Source organism: Candida theae, assembly GCF_024610275.1.
Source record: "Candida theae strain CBS 12239 chromosome Unknown scaffold55, whole genome shotgun sequence".
In the NCBI taxonomy this organism is placed as follows: Eukaryota; Fungi; Ascomycota; class Pichiomycetes; order Serinales; family Debaryomycetaceae; genus Lodderomyces; species Lodderomyces theae.
This window is the reverse complement of record NW_026261421.1, coordinates 1-20,650: the sequence shown is the minus strand read 5'-3', so window position 1 is coordinate 20,650 and position 20,650 is coordinate 1. Positions and strand designations below refer to the sequence as shown.

The following is a 20,650-nucleotide window of genomic DNA, read 5'->3' as shown; positions in this document are numbered from 1 at the left end:
AAATTGTGTACAAGAGAAAAAGATTTTCAAAAGGTCAAGACTTACGTTAAAAAAAAAAAAGAAAAAAAGTAAAAAAAATAAGGCCTGCATATAATCATATTGAGAGTTGTTTGATCTTTTGATCTTCTAGATAACGGGATAAAGTGGAATTTCTATACTGTTAAGGAGTGTTCTGCGCTGCTTCCCAGTGAGCAAGAATGACTGTATCCGATTTTGCTGTGCTTGCCACGTTGATTTCGAGGGACGACTTCTCAGCGTTCAAAAATTGTGGCGCTATTTAATTACTAAGATAGTTTGGTGCTACCATACCCGGTTCGGTGAATGAAAAAGCATTGACTAATAAGCTGAAATATAGATTTCGTTATAACAGATCAATCTTAATGCTTGAATGTGGTAATTGGTTTTTCCTCGGGAGGAAGTGTTGCGTTAGATGAGACTAAGTCGTGTATAATACACAATTGCGTGACACATCAGAGAAACGGTATACTGCGTCGGGGCCCTACGACAAATACATTCGCCGCCTCATTATTAAGCAGAGATTATTATTTTTTGTAACCATTTATAAACACGCAATTACCACGACTTTGTTCAGGTCAAATAATATACACATCACGTTTTCCAAACTGCATCGATAATGTCCATTCAGACCAGGGGATTAAAGGAAGAGTACGTTCCATTGCATGAAATCAAGAGACCGATTCCGCCAGTACTAGACTATCAAAAGATCGATGCTATGGTTTCCACGTTAAAGGGAATTCCAATGAGTTCTGCAACTTGTAAAATCGAAGACATAACAGTGGGGGAACTACCTCCAATTGATGTTTTCAAAATTAGACACCAGGGAAGGACACATTATTTTGCTTTTGGTGGTTGTCATAGATTCCAAGCATACGATAGGCTAAGTCAAGAGGATACTAGCAAAGAGATGTTAGTCAAGAGTAGAATAATACCTGCTACCAAAAAAACGTTGGAGCTATACTTGGGTTCATCTGTAGAGGTGATGTTTGAAGAGATAGAGAAAGAGAAGAAATAAGAGACAAGGATGAAGTGTTGTATGTATTCAATTAATGCAAGCTATTTCTCATGCCCAAACTTGTAGTTGGTCGTAAAAGTGGATTGACTTATCAGGCACACTGTCAATCTTTTGGCATACCGCCCTTCTCATATCATCCGCCATCTTAGGATGCCCGCTAGTGACAAAAGATACTGAGCTTCTGCATTCTCTGATGTTCATGTCCACAATTTCTGGTATATCGGGTCGGCCATGTGAGATCTTGATGAAGCTCAAGTCAGTTGCTTCAGCAACTACTGACAGTGGCGAGCTCAAAGCTTGCTGATTGAAGGCTCCTTTGAGGCTCACTTCCTTCTCTTCGTTCAGTCCAATATTAGAAGCTCCTTTGGCCGCTGTAGATCCTGTAATGTGCACTGTAATATCTACCTTTGTCTCCTCTAATATCTCCAACTCAGTCTGAAACCATTCAATGGATGAGTAGTTCCTGACTACCCATATCAACTTTATTGTTTTGTCACAAGCTGGCTCAAGCGCCTTTATGCAATGCACAATCTCTTGGTAAATTCCGGCTACACCAGTACCACCAGCGATGAACACCATCAGATCTGCGTGAGGAATTGAGGACGGCATTCCATATGGTCCTTCGACACCGACTCGGATTTGATCTTGCCTATTTGGCTTTGTTTTCAAGAAGTTACGTAACTTTTGCGTCACCCCTCCTTTGACACGGCAAAAGCAAACCATATGTCTTCCGATGGTAGGCGAATGCATGAATGTGAAAGGATGTGACTGCCAAAAACAATCTGCTCCCCAAAAGTACACATAGGAGTACCCCAAGTGGTTTCGATTTTGCCATGTTTTGGAAACTGGTATGACAATCTTTATCAAGTCGTCCTCAAGCAAAGTGACATCGGCTCGTGGAAATCCAAATGATACTAATCGAACGATTCGTGCAAGTCTGTCCACACTCCAAACAATTGCAGCAGGATAATAAAAGTAAATGAATCCCAATTTGTTCACGTGAACCCAACATCCAACGAGCCAACACATACCCAACACGAAATGCATGACCAAAAAAGTTTCATACCAATTTCTCCTCAAATAAAGCACGCTTTGGAAGAGCATGACAGTGCTTGCAACCAATGCCACCACTCCAGCTCTCAAGTATACAGCTTTAATCTCTTCGTAAAAAAATATATCAAGTAGCCGTCCATACCCTATCGCGTGTACCAAAATTAGCACAACCATCGTGCGTGAGATCCATCTATGAAATGTAAGAAACGTGGCATACTTCCACCTGGTAAGCCATATTAGCAAGTTATTTCTGCCTGAAAATAAAACCACTAAGGGAGATAGCATTGCTGCAAGGATGCCAGTCCGATCAACCACATACCTCAACTGGGCATTGTCTTTTGTATAGTAAATTGGGTCTCCAGCAACAGGGTCTGTGTTCAACAACGTCAAAGCTATCAACAAAATCACAAAAATGGCCAACACCAAGGCCTCAAGTCGGGAAGGTACAACAAACTGAATTGGTCCCCACGATTTTGTTTGGGACCTGGTTGCTGTCGCAAATGCAGGTAATGTTAGATGCCGCTGCACTGGTTTGAATGGCTTGCACAATTTTGACCAGGCCAGACTCCAATTGGCAATGCCTGCAAACGCAATCACAACAAACCAATACCCATATATTGCAGTGCCATAGTATATTGAATCATCAAAGTTACCAAGGTATTTCTCATATGCTTTTCTATATAGCTCCACTTCCAGCAATTGTAAACAAATGGGAAAGTCAATTATAGTGTCTGCGCTTGATGCTGGCGGGGACAGACATGAACTGAGGAATGTCTGATACGCAAGTTCTATTATTTCCTGGTTCAAATCTACTCCCCCATTGATACGGCAAAACTTCTTGAGCCCATGAGCCTTCTTTATTTCCAAGTTGCCTTTGCACGATAAGCAACCAACAACAGAGGCAAGCCAATTGATGTTATTGCATAGACAGGTAGTGTTAGATTTGTACAATGTACCATCTTCGCAGTATCTTGCATGGTCATTTACTTGATAACTGCATGCGTATGCGGGTATCATCTCTTTATATCGAATACAAGGAAGATTATTAGCCTTTGGAACATTGGATGCTTCAATAAATGAAAGCAACGTGATGAAGACCACAAACTGCATTACAATGAACTGCTGCTTACGATTGGAGTCACATTTCTGTACATTTGACATGGGAACTGATTTCTTTTTATATCTATAGATGATAGAAATCTCCCTTCATTGTACAAAGGCGACATTAAGAAATTGCAAGAATTTAATCAGCTTGTCGGCGCCAGTAAAAATGACAAATGGAGGCATTTCGAAGTCGATAGTAACTAAACAGTTAATGTGCCAGTTAATTTAATATTGTCAATTTGGCATTCCATTATAGGTAACGTGGTATAATTGATGAAAAATCCTAACCGTGTTACTGTGTGGTGACTCTCTCCTGTGAGCCATGCCGTAAAAGACGAATAGAAAAATTATAGTACTAAAAATGCGTGTTTGATTAATCTACAATCACGAATCAGTTCTGAAGCATTCTCCAGACTGCTCAAGAATTACAGGAACATTTGATGATAACGACATACCAATGTATCCTCTTTTTTTTATATACCCTCTCTATCTTCAGCCAAGATATGACGAAACCCGAACTAAGCCCAAACTTGGACCTGTTCGTAAAAGTCTACCCTCTTTTTATCAGGATTTGAGACATTTTTTGCACAGCAGTAGCGTATTTCGTCAACCATTGCCGAATGACCACAGGAGACAAAGGCGACTGAGCCACTGGACTCGTGTATCTCTTGTGGAATGATATCCTTGATTAAAGGTCTTCCTTCTCTGAAAGTGACATGTGAGAGCTCTTTTTTGATGATGTCAACAACACGATGGGTTGAACCCCCTTTTTCTCCATACAAGCTTTCCTCAATTTTTGCAACTTCTTTGATGGATTCCTGTTTTTCATCACTAGAGTTTTCTTCCACTTGCACCACTTCATTAATCGAGTATTCCTTTTCGTGGTCTAAATTTTCGTTATCCTCGTCCAATCTCTCCAATCCTTGGAATCTGTTATTGAACTCATCGATGAAAACATGGCTTGAGGGTTGCGTGATGTATATGGTGGTTTCGATTTTGGTTTCTCTCAAGTTAAGCAATTCTTCATAGAACCAGTATAATGACCTCCATTCTCTAACAACCCACATCAACTTTACCTTGTTTTGGGCATCTCTTGTCCGTTTTGCAACATCGACAACTTCAGAGTAGATACCTGGAATACCATTACCGCCTGCCATGAATACTGCAGTATCGGCATACCTAGCAGGTGTGGGTTCACCATATGGACCTTCACAACTTACTCTAATCTTGCAAGTTCTTCCTGGAGCCTTGACCAACGATTGATACAAACTATGAGTAACTCCTCCTTTGACCTTACAGTACAACACAATACTCTCGTTGTTCTCGACTGAGTCTGTGAATGTGAATGGATGTGATTGCCAAAAGTATGTAGGCTTCAAAAAGTGGATGAATGCATGCCCACCAGGGACTGACTTCCAATAACTTGGTTTTGGAATCACAACCTTTAACGTTTCATCACTCAACAATGTAACATCTGCATGTGGGAAACCAAACGCAATCAAGCGGCCAATTCTCACCACTCTGTCAAAACACCACACTGCGACTGCTGGATACACCAACCAAATGTAGCCCAAGTCTCTAACATGATACCATGCACCAGCTGTCCAAAAGACTGCCAACAATATGTGGAAAATTAGAAACACTTCATACCATTTCCTGCGCAAATAAAGCATACCCTGTATCATGATTACTCCACCGCAAACACAAGCAACAATACCCCAGCGAAGGTAATCTTGAGCAAGCTCGGTGGAGTAGTAATTTCCAAATGCAATGGTGAAACACACCGCGTGTATCACCACCAACATAAACATGACTCTGGCTGTGTGTCTGTGATAAGCAACGAATGTACTGTAGTTCCAGCCAACCAACCATTGCAAAAAGTTGTTTCTGCCAGCATACAAGAAGACCAATGGCATCATCATAGTTGCGGTGATACCCGTTCGATCTGCAACATATCTGATTTCAGCTTGGTATTTGCTCTCAAAAACAACATCGCCATGCACTGCTTGTATATTTATAGCATTGAGCCAGATCACAACACAATAAAACAAAAAGATGACCAATGATTCGAGCCGAGATGGAATCAAGAAACTGAATATCTTTAAGAAGTGCTGCTCTTGTGACTTTTTCTTCCGGAATGTGGCAGGAATAGCTACATTGGCTCTCCAGAAGTTGATAACCGGATTGGTCATTTTCTTTGTAAGACGTGGGCATAAAAACTTCATCCAGTTGAAAATCGCCCCCAAAAGTAAGACTAACAACCAATAGCCCAAAAAACCAGCACCATAATCTATTGCGTCGTATAAATTATTGTAAAACCTTCTATAAGACTCTTGGTAGATTTCTGTGTTGGTTTTGTTCAAGATGAACGGAACATCAATTGGTACCGACATGTTGAAGTTTTCAATCTCACTGGCGGATTTAGCATTCCTTTTGTAATTTGCAAGAGCCGTTTCAAACCAATCTTCGTCGAGTGTGACATTGCTACGTGTGCAAGTTTCTACCATTGGTGACCAGCTTTTTTCTGATGTATGACCCACACTGTACAAACATCCAGCGATTGTTGCCAAAGAATTTGGATTGGCGCAAGGGCAAGTTTTATTCAAAGGACTGCAAAAAGAAACTTCTGCTTGCATTTGACTGTTACAAGCCTTGTAGAATCTCTTGTATTTACCATTGACATATTTGTCTCTTCCTTTGGCTTCCCCAAAGTTAATCCAAAGTAACAATAAGCAAACAAGGAGCTGAGGTTGACCTAACATGTTGTTTCTGTGTGGAAGAACTATATCATAGGAGTTAATTTATGCAGTCAGAATTTGCAGTAGGAAATCATCTTGCTATATATAATGAAAAGGCATTTCCAGTAACCAAGCTAAACACACCAATCATCAGCTTCTGTTTTCATACTTTGTACACAAAGTAATCAGTCCACTGTACTAGACACATCTTAAAGAGGCCCGAATAACGAAGCTGAAGTAGGTACAAATTTGTTTCCAATCAGAGCGGCTATTAAACAATAGGCAATAATGGTGTTCGTTACAGCAACGCCTCAATTTGGAATGTGTGTGTACAAGCGATTCGAAGATCAAAGAGATAATAAAGACAATAAAGACAACAAAGACAACAAAAAAAGACCAGATCCAGTCATAAGCAACATTTGAGCATGAAAAAAAAAAAAAAAGAAAAAAAACAGATCACCTCCCTTTGTCGTCCATAAGAAATCATACTATCAAATTTTTTGCCAAACCATTCAGTTAGTAAGGTAATTTGAGTCATCCCTCTGGCAGCAAAATATACGAAAATTTTTATGTCCTTAGCTATCTATATCCCCAGAGAAATGGAAGCACAGCCACAATTATAATCAGCTTCAATATATCAATTGTACAGCCAATTGAAAGGAAGCGTTTTCAAAACAATTACGAAAGCTTGAAATTCCAAACGGAAAAGGGTTACAAAAATAACAATAAGAGCAGTATCCAAAGAGTGCCGAACACAGGAGCACGTCTTCTCTCTTGTTGTATTCTTTGGGGATTGGAATATCCGCAACGCCAAACAATGATTTGTGCCGTCGAAATACTTCATTGGAAAAGGTTTCACTTTATAGTCCAGAATGTTCAAACTTCGATCAAAAGGCACCAGCCTGGATTCTCAAGGCTCGGCAACTCGTGTGTACCCCTTGATGAACTGGCATTGAGATTTTCTGCACTAAGCTACTGTGTTATGGTTACTTGCTCTAGAAAGTTTACTCTGTAAAGGTAATAGTAAACACAAAATTTGGCAAATTTTTAATTTAGCACAAAGCTGTTGCTCCATTTTTTTGAACCAAAACAGCACAAAGCAAAATGAGCTTTCTGGCCAATCAGAGCCGAGTTGGTCGCACCTTAATTTCTCTTTTTGTGCCAACTGATCTTTTTGATAAAATTTTATCACAGTAAGAGGCGTTAACAATAGCTCCGCTGTCGCTATTGGATAATTTTGTTCCCGACCAGAATTAAAAGGCAGTATTGGGACAACAGATATTGCTCATCTATTTCTTGCAAGAGTAGACTTGGAAGAAGTTGATACAAGAGGACGGGAGGGAGATGTGGCTCAGCGATTTAGTCTAGAACCTATATAGGAGTAACACCTTAAGGGGTGCATTAAAAAACCATAATCACTTTCTCCCACAATAACACTTTCACCTTACATGAAGAGAAACTGTGTAGTCTATGAGGTTATTTTTGGGTTTCTAGACCTGATTGACGTTTTGAAAGATTTAGTATACAATTCCTTAAGTCCTGTGCCAAGAAAAAAAAAAAAACAAAAAAAAAAACACCTTTGAGAGTTACAAACCAGCCAAGGGGTTCCGGTATTTTGTTATTGCTGCCTTCAAAGAGAGGTATATATTATCACTTATTAGGTATTCAGAAACATCCGCATGTTTCCATTCACCACGTCGATCCAACATTCTTGATCGCATTGGTGGTTTCAAAATGCCGTTGTCAATTAACCCTTAGTCTTTTAATGTGCTTACACAAAATACACAAAGTTCACAAAGTGCACAAAATGTGCTGTGCGTGGTGAGGTGATTCGCGCCTGTGGAACACGAGCGGAGAGGGGGGCAAATGACTTACTTAAAGCAGTTAAACTAAAACCTTTATGCTATATGGAATTTGACAGAGAAAACAATGATTCAATTTGTAAGAGAGGCAGCTAAGTCAAGCAGTTTGTTTGCAACAATCTACTTCCCTTTATACAGTATTGCCCCCCCCCAAGAAAGTAAAACTACTGCAATGGCGTTTGTGAGTTGATTGAATCTGTGCTTACCCTAGTGTCACGACCATATACCTGTGGGTTGTTTAGCAATGTATGCAACAGCCTCCTCTTCCTTATGCGATTGCGTTGCCACAGTAATGGGACTAATGGCAAACTTCCATGCTTCTCCTCGTATCTCAAGGAGGTGAATGCAATCGTCACCACTACCCAATAAAAAATGTAGCTAATCACACTTCCATACGTGGCCGAGTTGGTCCAACCAATTATCGCCGTCAAAAGCATCCAAAAAGCCCCATCCTCTTGCATCTCGCCATTACAACAGTTAACGTGCCACACGCTTTTCGTGATATCGTAAGAGCCTGGTCCATGCCCGGTTTCACTGACATCCATTCCACCGCATTGATTGATAAATTGCTGAAGCTCAAAACTCCACACACCTTTCGAAAACAATCCGGCTGCAACCAAGTATAAAAAGCATGTGGAAGATATGAGAAACCATTGTAAGGATAGAGAGTTACCGGATTTGTACAATACGCAACCAACACAGGTACCGACTGCAAGTGCAATCACAGCAGCATTTATGATGGCCCATATGGAAGTGTCTTTGTTGACTCCAATCCCACCAATGAATACAATCGCCTCAAGTCCTTCCCTTAATGTTGTAACGAACGGCAAAATCACCATGTTGTACTTCTCGGTCAACAACTCTAGCTGAACAAGCCAACTGGTCTCGGGATTCCTGGGAGAGGGAACAATCAGCTGATTGAAATGTACTGACAGCTGCAAAAGTCTTCCCAACTTGACCTTCCATTTTTCCTGCATTTTGTTAACCCGAAGGATTTGAATACCCATAACGGAGATGATGACGCTGGCAAGGATAGAAAATGTACCTTCCCAATAGTGTTCTGCAATGGACCACAAATCGCTGCCTAGTTTGTAAAACACTACTAGGATACAGCCACCAATACACAAACAGACAGCTAGTCCTAACAATCCACCGAGCCAGATTTGCAACTTTAGCGCGCGACCCAATTTCTTGTCCACTGATTTTGCTTCAAAGTGTTGTACTTCTTCCGACAGCAAAGATGAGTCCAGCGGTATGGCCTGATACTGACCTTGATGGCTATTCGATCTCTTTCCATCGTCGTTGTAAAATGTTTGATGCACAAATGACAAGAGGACAGATATAATGATGGCAGACTCCAAGGTTTCCCTCAAGACTATCAAGAACGTCTGTATCGAAAAGTAGTCGTCTAGTGTTGCCATAGTTGATGTGCGGATTGTGGTTCGTGGTTGATATCATTGAAAAGGTTGTAAAGAAAGTCATGGAAAAAAAAAAATATGTCTAGTTTTATTTATCTAAACGATCTCCTTTTCCATTTCCATTTCCATTTTCGCGGAGAAGTTGCCGAATCGGACCACGCACAAGCCAAGAAATTTTGATGCGTCTTGCTCGAAGCCACACACCTTCACGGCACCAAATCTAATTCGAGTTTTGAATGGGCCAAATCTTCGAGTTGTCCCTTCGTTCCAAAAAGAACTCTACACGTGGTTGCAGCTGAAAAAGAAAACGATATATTACAGTACATACTCTATGTAGCTCACTATTTGAATTGCCTCGCCTCGCTCATATGCTTCCTGTATATTGGCTCCTTCTTATAACCTTTCTCGTTCAAGAAACTTTCATAGAGTTCGTGTGGTCTTCCGTTTTCTGGGAAATCTTCTACCTCACTCAAATCGCTCTCAAGGAGAGAGTCGTCCATGTAATCAACATTCTTTTTGACCCGCTTACCAGCTCGTAGGACATTGCTCACTAATCCTCTCTTGGTCAGATTTCCATTTGCAGCCCTTGCACTGTTCCTTGCAACCGACAACCTAGGTGGGTTAATGGGCAATGAGTTTGTCTTCGTTTTACCGAACAAGTCCGTCTTGATGGGCTCTCTAGAACCACCAAGGCGACTACTTCGACTTGCTTCCGAAGTGGTTGTTGCAAAAAGTTTTGTTTTTCCTGGTTCAACGCCTTTGGAGGGGCTTGCGACCACAAGTTCTGGTGTATCTATTTTCTCCGCATTTAAATTGCTAGCGTTTGTAATTCCTTTATTGGTTTTCAAATCCTTCAAAAAAGGTGATGCTGGAGGGTTCGAACTACTTCTAAAGCTCGTTACTCTCTCACTTAAACCGCCATGTACATAAGGCAACACTCGGGTTTGGCTCTTGATGTTGAAATCTTCCCTACGAGGGTTCTTATTCAAATCAACTGCACTTCCCACCTTTTCCTTCGTAGTCTCCAATATTTGAGGCTCGAAACTGGAGCCATGCAGTTCCTGCGTTTTTTGATCCTTTGTCGCCTTGTTTATAAATGTTTTGTCTGCATTCGTTTCGCTTTCCTCGAAAACGTTATCTGAGCTTGGATTTTTCTCGCTGACCGGCTTGCTCTCTTGGACGCAAAGATCCTTGATCGCAGATTTCCCTTGAAGTTGGTCACCCGCTGTCTCCTTTATATTCATGTCCCGAGTAGTATTCTCTGCAACCTTCCCTGATACATTTGTGGCGTCATCTTGGCGTCTGTCATTAGACGGTTCTCTGTCTGCAGTACTACTGCAACTACTGACAAAGTCTCTTTGACATTTTGTGTTGCCATAGTCAACAAATTTTTGTGGTGAGGTTCTTGTTTCAATCGTCTCGCTTATCCTTCCCCTTTCGTGAGAAATGTGGTCGCATCTACTCCATGACTCACGCAGAGCGGGAACATCGTCCACAACTTGCTCCTTCTCAACCTCTTTCTCCTTGTAAACTCCTTTGTCCTTATCAATTTCCTTCTTTTCAGCATCTTTCTCCTTGTCCTTATCAATTTCTTTCTCCTCAACATCTTTCTCATTTCCCTTTTCACCTTCTTTCTCCTTCACACCGTCATCTGAACCATTTTTTTTAAAACCAATCGCCATGGAAACATCCGAGGAAACTTGAAGGCTCGAGTCCACTGTTGCATCAATATCACCCATCTTCAAATCACCCTTGAGTTTATCAACTTCAATACTTTTCCAATTCTCTTGCGTAAAAGAATCTCTTTCCGGTTCGCGACTCCTTTCTTTAAGCAACGCGTCTCTAGGTGCGCCATGGAGTCTTGACATTGATCTACTTTCTGAATAATTCACTCCTCCAATGTTATTTTGGTTCACGGAATGCCCGTACAGCCGGTTCTCTCCTCTACTCAAAGGTCGCGGGGAATTCCATTTGGAATGCTGTGCATCGTTCAATTCCAGTCGCGGTACATATGAGTACACCTGTTGGTTTTCGAAACCTCTAGATATCCTGTAGTCCAAGCTTTTGTGATGTGGTCTCTCGTTTTCGTAGTCATAAACATCGTACTCGTCTTTCCTCCAAGCATCTTGAGTTCTGGAATCTCGATCATCATTGTAGCTCCTGACTGGATAACGTCTTTGAATGTGCCTTTTCTCATCAACAGGATATTCATTGCTTTCATGGGCTTGTCTTGAATGAGTACGACGTGCGTAAGTTTCTCCGTAATCATCGTAACCACCACGTTGGGCTACTCTTGCATTCGCCGGTATGTATTCATCACGATCAAATCGAGTATCTTTGAGATGCACCTTAGGCTCTTGTTTCAGCACCATGTGATTGCTTTCTTTTAGCTTCTTAAACCTCTCCTTATCGATTTCGTGGCATTCCCCAAATTGGGGCATTTCCTCTGGGCGCGATGGTAATGGGTCGCATTTAAAGAACTCGTGGTTTAAGGCATCTAAAGAGTTCACTCTTTTGTAAGGGTCAAGAGTTAGTAATCCACTCAATAGCTGTACAGCCGAATGAGGCATCATCGATTCGAATCTTCTCTCTAGACTCCGCTTGCAGCCCAAGCCAACATTGAAATGCGACTTATTTGGCAATTTTGCTGCCTGTTCCCAGTTTTCTGGTGACCCAATGAGCTCAAAGATTAACTGAGCTTGGTGGACGTCGCTTTTGCCAACAAGTATAGGTTTACGTGTGAATAGTTCAGCAAACACGCATCCAACACCCCAGAGATCAACAGCAGTGGTGTACTTTCTCTCTCCTAACAAAAGTTCTGGTGGGCGGTACCATCGAGTGACAACTAGTGCAGTGTAATCTTTCTCTCCACCACCCGGGCCCATACCCAATCTCGGAACATCCCCATGGTAAAATCTAGCCAACCCAAAATCTGCGATTTTCAAAATTCCCTTGCTATCTATCAATATATTGGCAGCTTTTATGTCTCTGTGTAAATAGTTTTGTTCATGTATGTATTGTAACCCTTGTAGTAGTTGCATCATGATACACTTTATCTCACTAAGCGCTAAACTCACTTCGGGGTTCTCCAAAATTCCAACCAAATCGCTAGTCATATAAGGGGCAACTGTGTAGAACGATCCACGTTGCGTGACAACGTCGGCTGGATTCGTCACCTCTGGCTCTCCAAATATTATGTCCACGATATTCAAAATGTTATGATGATCGAGCTGTTTCAAGATAGTTATTTCCCTCATGGCTGTAATAGGGAAACCCTCTTTCGCCAGATGATTCAAAAGTTGTTTTATTGCCACTATTTCCCCCGTGCGTTTGTTTCGAGCTTTCTGTACAACCCCAAACGTCCCTTGTCCCAACTTTTGTATCATTTCATACTGATCCAATTTCGACATTTCTGGAATTGGATCTGCGGAAAGATCGCCACTTTCACGCTCTTCCGTTACTGCTCCTGACTGTTCATGCGTTTCACTTGCCTGTCGGTGGTAATTCTGAATAAAAGACATGAGCGTTGTAAGCGTTGGCTCTATGACATATATATTACCACACAACGCGCCAGTTCACCACACCCAAAAGTTTTGATAAAAGAATTCTTTTTTTTTTTAAATGAGATTTTTTTATTTTTTTTTTTGCGAATGGTTCCCTCGCAATATAAAGCTAAAAAAATTCGGAACATGCTATTAAATTATACAAATGCATTAACATATAATATACACTACTCCGGTCTAAACGCTTCCAGAAGTGTACTTGGACTTTCTCTTCCTGGCCTTCGACAAAGCAATCGACTGCTTCACATTGAACCCTTTAGTTAAAAAGTTTGTAGTCTCCTCCAACTCCAAACCAGCGGTGTCAGGAAGCAAGAAATAAACGAAAAAGAACGCAATCACACAAAGCCCTGCAAAGAATGAAAATGTTCCTGTAGGTGTTATTTTCTCCAACATTGTTAAAAACGTAGAAGCAATCACCAAAGATCCAGCCCAATTTGTGCAGGCCGCATACATTCCACCAATGGATCTAACATTGACGTCTGAAAACAATTCAACTCCAACCCATGCTGCATTTCCAATACCTATTGCATATGAAGCAACGTATAAGATCATACCAATAATGACCACAATCCCCCACCCACTGATACCTCTCGTGTGAATTGTAACTCCAGAGGAAAAGTCGACATTGAGAAAATGGAAAGCAATTGCACATACAACCAAGGCTCCACACATGCATGGCATACCTATAAGTAGAATCCGTCTTCTTCCAACCTTGTCAATGATGCAAAGTGCAATCCCAGTGAATACAAAATTGGTGGCTGATATGATAATCGACACAGCAGTTGAGTTCTTGAACCCAATAGTTTCAAAAATGGTCGTACTAAAATACATCAAAGAGTTGAACCCAGTAAACTGCTGAATACCTTGAAGGCCACATGCAAGTATCAACGCTCTGAAGTTTCCTGGCGTGGTGTGGATGATTTTTATCGACTCCCATGCCTTTTGCAATGGATTGTTTCCGGGTACTGTTGAATCAGATTGGATCATGTCCTCAATTGAGGCATCTATAAAAGCATCTGATGGGTTATTGTGAATCTTTCTCAATACTTGCTTTGCCTTCGGTATGTCACCATTCATCACGTAATATCTTGGAGTATCGGGTAAAAAGAAGAACAAGACCGATTGGAGTACGGCTGGTACCATACACAATCCAACGGAAACCCTCCATCCATGTGCAACACGAGTCAACCCCCAGTTGATAAGGTAAGCGACTAATTGGCCGCCTGTAATGAACATGACATTTGTAACAATTAACCGACCACGGTACTTTGAAGGTGCAAGCTCGGACAACATGAGGGGCGCAATCAAGGATGCAATACCAACACCCCATCCCAAGATGAATCTGCCCACAATCATGGTCCATACTGTTTTGGCAGCAAGCTGTATTATTGTTCCCACCACAAAAATGACATTAGATCCCAACAAGACCCTTTTTCTTCCAATCAAATTGGCCAATACACCACCCAATATAGCGCCCAACAAAGCACCAAGTGATGTGGCAGAAGTGATAAATTCCTTTTCACCAGATGTCAAGATCTTGTTTGACAAATCTGTCCCTATTTGTACCAAAGCAGACGATATATAACCGGTATCATAACCAAACATGAATCCAGATATTGACGATACCAAAGTCAAAAGAATGACAATCTTTGAAGGACGAGTTTCTGATTCAGAAACTTGTACAGACTCCGCCTCGTATGCTGAGTTGGAGTTGGACACCACATTAGGTAGCAAATCTTTTGAGGAGTTTGTAGATGTGACAGATGAGTGCAGACTGTTCAACTCCGAACTAACAACTCGAGTGATTTTGCTGCCATCGGCACCAACTTGTAAATCCTTTTTCATACCGAGCGGGGAAATAAACTTTCGACTATGCGGGGAGGTGGAGTGGGAACGTAGATGTTGCTGGTTCAAATGTCTAAAACGACGACGTTGTGTATGGTTGGGTTGTTGCGGGTTACCAAAAAAAGTGTGATTAAAAATTTTTCTGGTAGGGAAAAAGGAACAAAAGATAGAAGAATTGGGTAGAAATTTTCAAGCAATGGCAGATGGACGGAAAATTGAAAGAAATGTTTATATTTTTATATGCTGTCACGAATTACGGCGAAATTGAATTAGAGAGAGAAAAAAAAAAAAAATTTCTATTGCGCAAGGTAGACCACTGCGAAAGTATCCGCCGAAATTTCTCCGACGATGAAAACAGTCACAATTGCGATTAACTAGAATCTACCTGCTTCAATGGATGTGAGGCTATTGTACATTTAAACAATACTTTTCCCTTTTTGCTCTATAATGCCACCAGCTTCACCCTTTATCACCGATGCCAGTTTCGCTAACACAGCACGAAGTATGGTAGTGTCTTGCTCGATTTTTTCGTGATATTCGGCTAGGCAGTATGGAACGTCACGCGTATGAGTTGACATAAACACAGCTATTGCAATTAGGTTGTCTTCTCTGATAAAGTGACCACAAAGCTTTGATGCCAACGAGACAACTTGTGGGGCCTTCGTGCTATCCTTTTCTTTGGTCTTGTCTATTCAAGGAGCGCTAAAAAGAAGACAATGTGTTCTCTTGTGACAGTTAGAGCAACCTTCACCGAACCAATAATTGGTGCTCTGTGGAACCGTGCGGTCATCATGAACACCGTTGCAATCACTTCACATTGTAACGTGAAGCCACTAATCCAAGTTGGTCTTTAATTACATTTTGTTAGTGCGTTCGATATACAAAGCTATTTAAAAGACTATAAATGTTGAGCTCCTTCAACACAGTCAACAAAATTTAGTCACAACCAGGTACATTCTATGAGAGTGTGTTTTTTTTTTTTCTTTCTTTTCAGGCCCTCTTCTTTTACTTCTTTGGTGGATCGAATCTGAATTTTCTGTTCTTGATTGGAGTCCATTTGAATCTTCTGACCCAGATCGACAATAAATACAAGGACGAAACAACAATGATGGCCTTCAAACCCCACTTCTTTCTTTCGTCGTGTTCTGGTTCTGAAGCCCAGTTCAAGAATGTCGTGACATCCTTGGCCATTTGTGAAGTTGTGGCCGGAGTACCGTCTTCGTACTCAACCAAGTCGTCAAACAAGACTCTAGCCATGGCAATGGCACCACCTGGGAAATATGGGTTATAGTTGGATCCTGCTGGTAATACAACACCTGCTGGTGGTTCTTCTGGGTAACCAGTCAACAATGAGAATATGTAGTCACATCCACCATGTCTAGCCTTGACAATCAATGATAAATCTGGAGGCAATGCACCTTGGTTAGCAGCTCTAGCAGCTTGTTCATTTTCATAAGGTCCTGGGATGTAGTCAGCCAATTTACCTGGTCTCTTTCTTGGCTTTCCTTCGTCATCCGGTTCGTCATCGTATTCGATTTCCTCAGCCATGGCCTTGGCTTCAGAAGTGGTGTGTGAGCTTCCAACTAAATTTCTCCAAGCGATTCTTTCCAAAGAATGGCATGCAGCACAAACTTCTCTGTAAACTTGGAAACCTCTTCTAATAGATGCATGGTCAAATGTTTCAAACATACCGTTGTGAGGCCAGTTGTAAGCTGGAGGGTGTAAACCATGTTCTGCCGCAGTCATTGCATTGGCGGTCATTGAGTCTTGATATAATAAATAAGATGCAGTCAAACCGGTGACACCGACACCTCCGGCAATGAATTTCTGAACCAATGGTTGGTTTACAGATTTGAATGCTGTCTTAAACATATTGAATTCGATTTTGTCGTCCCAGCAAGTGAAAGAAATAGATATTGAAAACGCAATGAATAAAAATATAAAAAAAATCAAACTAATCTAAACTGATGGTATATCCAATTGCCCTATTTGAGTGTTATGGGAAACCTAAATGGGATCAATTCTTGAGGTAGGGGTGGTAATTAATTCAGATTAGAAGCTAAAGGAGACTGATGTGTTTCAAATCAATGCCAGCTGAACCTTTGATACTATACTATTTTTTCTTTTTCTTCTTCTTTTCCTTCTAATTGGTAAAACTTTGGTGATGAAAAAAAAAAAAAAAAAAAAAAATAAAGAAAATATGGATAGTGTGTACTGTATACAAAAGAAATTTTACTGTCTATAATAGTGAGAAATTTATAAAACAACAATTGTTATTGGTTAAATTAGAATAACAAGAACAAAACTAACTTCTCGCTTGTCGCAATATTCGTGTCGCGTGTTATCGTTTTGAGACAGTGAAACTACTGCACCCGAGCTGTCACCCTTTGCTCTTTGCTCTCATGATCTATTCTTCACCTGCAGTTCCAGTCCATCCACGTGGAATTTGTACAACTGACATGGTTGAGAAGATACGCCAAGTAGTTTTGTGCACAATTGAGATATCAAACTCGAGCCAATATGGTGGCAAGAGTGATCCACTTCAAACTAACAACTGGAGTGTATAGCTTTTCTCATGTATCATATACCTCATAATACAGTTAATACAATTATGAAATTTCAACTGGGTCAACTACCACTTCTCTTCGGGATTTTTCTTGTACTCAACATAATCGTCCCAGTTGAATATACTTATCTCAGTTTCATTTTGAATACCTAAATCCCATAGAGATTTGTCTCCAATGGAGTCCCCTTTCTTGAAAATCACCCATTCCTCGTCATTCTCAAAATTTATAACCAAGTTCATCGATTTTGACCCGTGAGCTTTGGTATATATCTTCAACGAGTCATATTGCACATTTCTATACGGCCTCAATCCGCCTGTAGTATTTATTTCATTAACAACTTGGTCAAATAGTTCTTGTGATGTAGATGATTTCAAATCGATATCCTTTATGATCAAATTCTTCACATTGCGATAAGGAAATGACTTGATGATACGAATTGTGATTAAAGCGTCAGTAGCTGGTCGAACATTGGATGTCAATGGTTCAGTATCGGTCATACTGTTTTCAATTGTGCTGCTGAATAGATTTGAAATAAACATCATCGATCTGATTTTCTCGCAAAATAATAATGACGCGAATACTGAAGAAACTTTCAGATGCGTTAACAAGTGCCAATGTGTTTTACTAATTTTCTTTCGCTACATAAAGATCTACTCAAGATGACTAAAAAGGCAAAAAGGCAAAAAGGCAAAAAGGCAAACAAAGACAAGAATGAAACAAGTTAAACCTTACAATTTGTTACTGTAACTAGACTTTGCTGGAGTCCATCTCTTCTCCCTTAATCAATCAAATCCTCAAGATACATCGATGGAATCGTCTTTCTTGGGGCTTGTGTCTTGGAATTGTATCGCTGGTTTTCGTTGCGTTGAGGTGTGTTTTGATCTTCGTGCACTGATTGTTGTAGTGACGGATTGTGTTGAGCTATCGAATATTCGCTATTGTTGAGTTCGTTGTTCACATACAAGCTTGGCACCAATTGAGAGTTCCTATTAGTAGCAGGGGATGGACTTGCTAAATTTGAAACAGAACCACCAAATGGTAAATTTGACATTGATGCATTGAAGGACTTGGACTTTTTGTGCTGCATGACTTCCGCAGTTGGCGATATGAACATCTTGGTCAAGTCGTGTTTCATAGCTGGAGCAGCAACATCAGATTGATAAATTGTAGAGTTATCTCCAGAGTTGGAACCAGCACCAGGTAAATTTCCAAACGATCTATTCAATAACGGTAGTTTCGATATAGATGATCCATGATGATGACTTTTGTATTCAAAATTATTGAGTGTGGACGTTGGAGTCATACTTGAGTATCCATAGGCGTTATTGTTATTGCTCTCGTACTTTTCATACAAAATTCTGTCACTCCTTCTTGTCTTTTTGGCCAATCTTGAGGCCGTCAAGGACACAATCAAATGATACAAGATGAAACCAAGAAGTATTGCTCCAACTATAGCCCCAACAGCAATAAAAACTGTACCTGATGGGTTGTGCTGTCTTATGATGAACGGATTGTTGTTGTTTGGTGGCACTGAAACGGAAGGGGTAGTATATGATTCAGTGGAGGAGCTCAAGCTGGGCATACCAGTCCCTTCGGTGTCCGATGAATCATCTCTCTCAACTAGGGTCTTGCTTGCAACAAGAAAAGTAGTTACCAAATCCTCCCGCTTCATAATGGTTGAAGATCTATGGAAAGTCAAACAAAGCAACAAACTGATTCCTATAATTCATTTTTTTTTTTTTCCTCATCCAAATTATTATTTTTTTTTTTCCCTCTCTGTTTCTATTTTTGTGTTTGTTTTTGTTTTTGTTTTTGTTTTGAACTTCGCCTGATTTTGATCTCTACAGTGTTGCATTCATCTGTCTATTTACAATCTAATCTTTACAACCTGTTTACACCCACACAGAATCACTCGCTAAACCATATACCTTCTCTTTCCTTTTTGAACTGGTTCCGAAGCCAATTCCAAACTTCAACACTATCACAGTCATCGACAAGGCGTGGCTTGAAATGGGAATACTTGGCTCGATATTCCGACATATTTCCAGTCTTGCAAAAGATCAACTTGGTGCTATAAGGATGTTCGTACTCTTCGTCTCCCTCCTCCATCTCCCATGGCTTTGGTATGGGGCTGTCCGAAAAGTGTATGAGTTTCACTTTCTGTAATGTTTTCATTGCATCCCATCCACGATTGGAACGTTTCTTAATAAATGGCAAGTATTGAGGTTGCACCACAAATCGTTCATGCCAAGGCTCTCGGAACTCACCGGTTAGTACTCCATAAACGCGGTGCGGCAAGATTCCTATATTAACGCGGCCACTCTTTAGCTCATTATTTAAGTACTTGTTCAAGATTTCCATATCGTAATCTGTCTTTTTCCTCAAGTTTTTTCTATTAGTTAGTGACCAGCGAACAGGGTTATGCACATATTTCATTAAATCCTCGAAGGTACTTTTTGAAGGAGTAACTACCATAATGTGGTTGGCAAAAAAATTGTCAGGATTATCAAATTTATGAGCTTCAAATATCAACAGGGGTAGCAATTTCCAATCTCCTGTCTCGGAGATATCATGCACCAACTTCCTCATCCTCAACCCATATCTTCTGGCATCAGGAATCTCCACCTTCTTCCTGTATTTGAGGGCAGATTTTCCTTCCACGACATTGTTGAGCCAATACGCTTGTGGCAAGGCAAATTCAAGCTCCTTTGGTACATTGAATAGTTCGTCAATGTTGGAATAGGAACTGGAAATCTCGCCATTGTCCAACGTCGGATGCACAAGCATTGAGTCTGAGTCAAAATAAACTATTCTGTCGAAATCCACTTGATTGAAGATGTGGAATTTTGTAAACGACGCAGCCCACGGAGTGTCGTCATCGTAATTGACTTTGATCAAATGCACGGGTCTCAAAGTTATTTTGTAGTGATTTGCCACTTGATACAAGTTATTCCACATTTGAGCCGAGTGATACTGGAGCACTTCGTCATACAAGATCACAAGGTTCGGAATCTTGGTGCCCCCTTTTCGAAGATGTGCAAAGTTAATTATTGCTAAATTGAGATAGTCATAGTTCGTTGCGTATTGTGCATATGCCAACTTTTCAGCACCTTCCACCGGTTGCTTACCGTAATAATCGACAACTTCCTCCGGGATCACTTTCAAATGATTGCGTAGACCCCTTTCACCGACAACGTGTGTGTTTTCCAATACGTAATGCGAAAACAAAAAATAGAGAATCACAAACACTGCAATCTTAAACTCCCAATTTCTCAAGAATCGTTTCCATTTTTTATCAGGTTTCGTAGACAAATCTGGCATTGGCAACTGAAGAATTCCTTGCAAAAGCTATTCACGCATTTGTAGTTGAATCTGAGAAAAAACAAAAAAAAAAAAAAAAAAAAAAAAAAAAAAAAAAAAAAAAAAAAAACCAAAAAAAATTAAATGTTTTATTTATTTTAGACTGC

At 40.5% G+C, this 20,650-nt stretch overlaps 9 protein-coding genes across 9 annotated transcripts; 1 reads left to right on the top strand and 8 right to left on the bottom strand. All coding sequences in view use genetic code 12, as the record gives it.

Annotated features, from left to right (window-relative positions):
* Positions 1-634: 634 nt before the first annotated feature.
* KGF57_002053 (sulfiredoxin) lies at positions 635-1,033 on the top strand (the record flags this gene model as incomplete). The annotated part of the gene is made up of 1 exon (XM_051751325.1): positions 635-1,033. One exon carries the CDS (start codon positions 635-637, stop codon positions 1,031-1,033), a length of 399 nt encoding a protein of 132 aa, XP_051609432.1.
* A 48-nt stretch (positions 1,034-1,081) lies between these two features.
* Positions 1,082-3,247, bottom strand: KGF57_002052 (uncharacterized protein; the record flags this gene model as incomplete). Its single annotated transcript, XM_051751324.1, has 2 exons — positions 1,082-2,108; positions 2,406-3,247. 2 exons carry the CDS (start codon positions 3,245-3,247, stop codon positions 1,082-1,084), a joined length of 1,869 nt encoding a protein of 622 aa, XP_051609431.1.
* A 461-nt stretch (positions 3,248-3,708) lies between these two features.
* KGF57_002051 (ferric reductase family protein) lies at positions 3,709-5,952 on the bottom strand (the record flags this gene model as incomplete). Its single annotated transcript, XM_051751323.1, has 1 exon — positions 3,709-5,952. One exon carries the CDS (start codon positions 5,950-5,952, stop codon positions 3,709-3,711), a length of 2,244 nt encoding a protein of 747 aa, XP_051609430.1.
* Positions 5,953-8,003: 2,051 nt separating this feature from the next.
* Positions 8,004-12,729, bottom strand: CRK1 (cyclin-dependent serine/threonine protein kinase; the record flags this gene model as incomplete). The annotated part of the gene is made up of 3 exons (XM_051751322.1): positions 8,004-8,088; positions 8,187-9,165; positions 9,738-12,729. 3 exons carry the CDS (start codon positions 12,727-12,729, stop codon positions 8,004-8,006), a joined length of 4,056 nt encoding a protein of 1,351 aa, XP_051609429.1.
* A 219-nt stretch (positions 12,730-12,948) lies between these two features.
* On the bottom strand, positions 12,949-14,616 carry ITR1 (myo-inositol transporter; the record flags this gene model as incomplete). The annotated part of the gene is made up of 1 exon (XM_051751321.1): positions 12,949-14,616. One exon carries the CDS (start codon positions 14,614-14,616, stop codon positions 12,949-12,951), a length of 1,668 nt encoding a protein of 555 aa, XP_051609428.1.
* Positions 14,617-15,621: 1,005 nt separating this feature from the next.
* CYT1 (ubiquinol--cytochrome-c reductase catalytic subunit) lies at positions 15,622-16,488 on the bottom strand (the record flags this gene model as incomplete). The annotated part of the gene is made up of 1 exon (XM_051751320.1): positions 15,622-16,488. One exon carries the CDS (start codon positions 16,486-16,488, stop codon positions 15,622-15,624), a length of 867 nt encoding a protein of 288 aa, XP_051609427.1.
* Positions 16,489-17,248: 760 nt separating this feature from the next.
* On the bottom strand, positions 17,249-17,680 carry KGF57_002047 (uncharacterized protein; the record flags this gene model as incomplete). The annotated part of the gene is made up of 1 exon (XM_051751318.1): positions 17,249-17,680. The coding sequence occupies one exon, from the start codon at positions 17,678-17,680 to the stop codon at positions 17,249-17,251; it is 432 nt and encodes a 143-aa protein (XP_051609426.1).
* Positions 17,681-17,961: 281 nt separating this feature from the next.
* KGF57_002046 (uncharacterized protein) lies at positions 17,962-18,855 on the bottom strand (the record flags this gene model as incomplete). The annotated part of the gene is made up of 1 exon (XM_051751317.1): positions 17,962-18,855. One exon carries the CDS (start codon positions 18,853-18,855, stop codon positions 17,962-17,964), a length of 894 nt encoding a protein of 297 aa, XP_051609425.1.
* Positions 18,856-19,091: 236 nt separating this feature from the next.
* KGF57_002045 (glucose N-acetyltransferase) lies at positions 19,092-20,504 on the bottom strand (the record flags this gene model as incomplete). The annotated part of the gene is made up of 1 exon (XM_051751316.1): positions 19,092-20,504. The coding sequence occupies one exon, from the start codon at positions 20,502-20,504 to the stop codon at positions 19,092-19,094; it is 1,413 nt and encodes a 470-aa protein (XP_051609424.1).
* Positions 20,505-20,650: the final 146 nt, after the last annotated feature.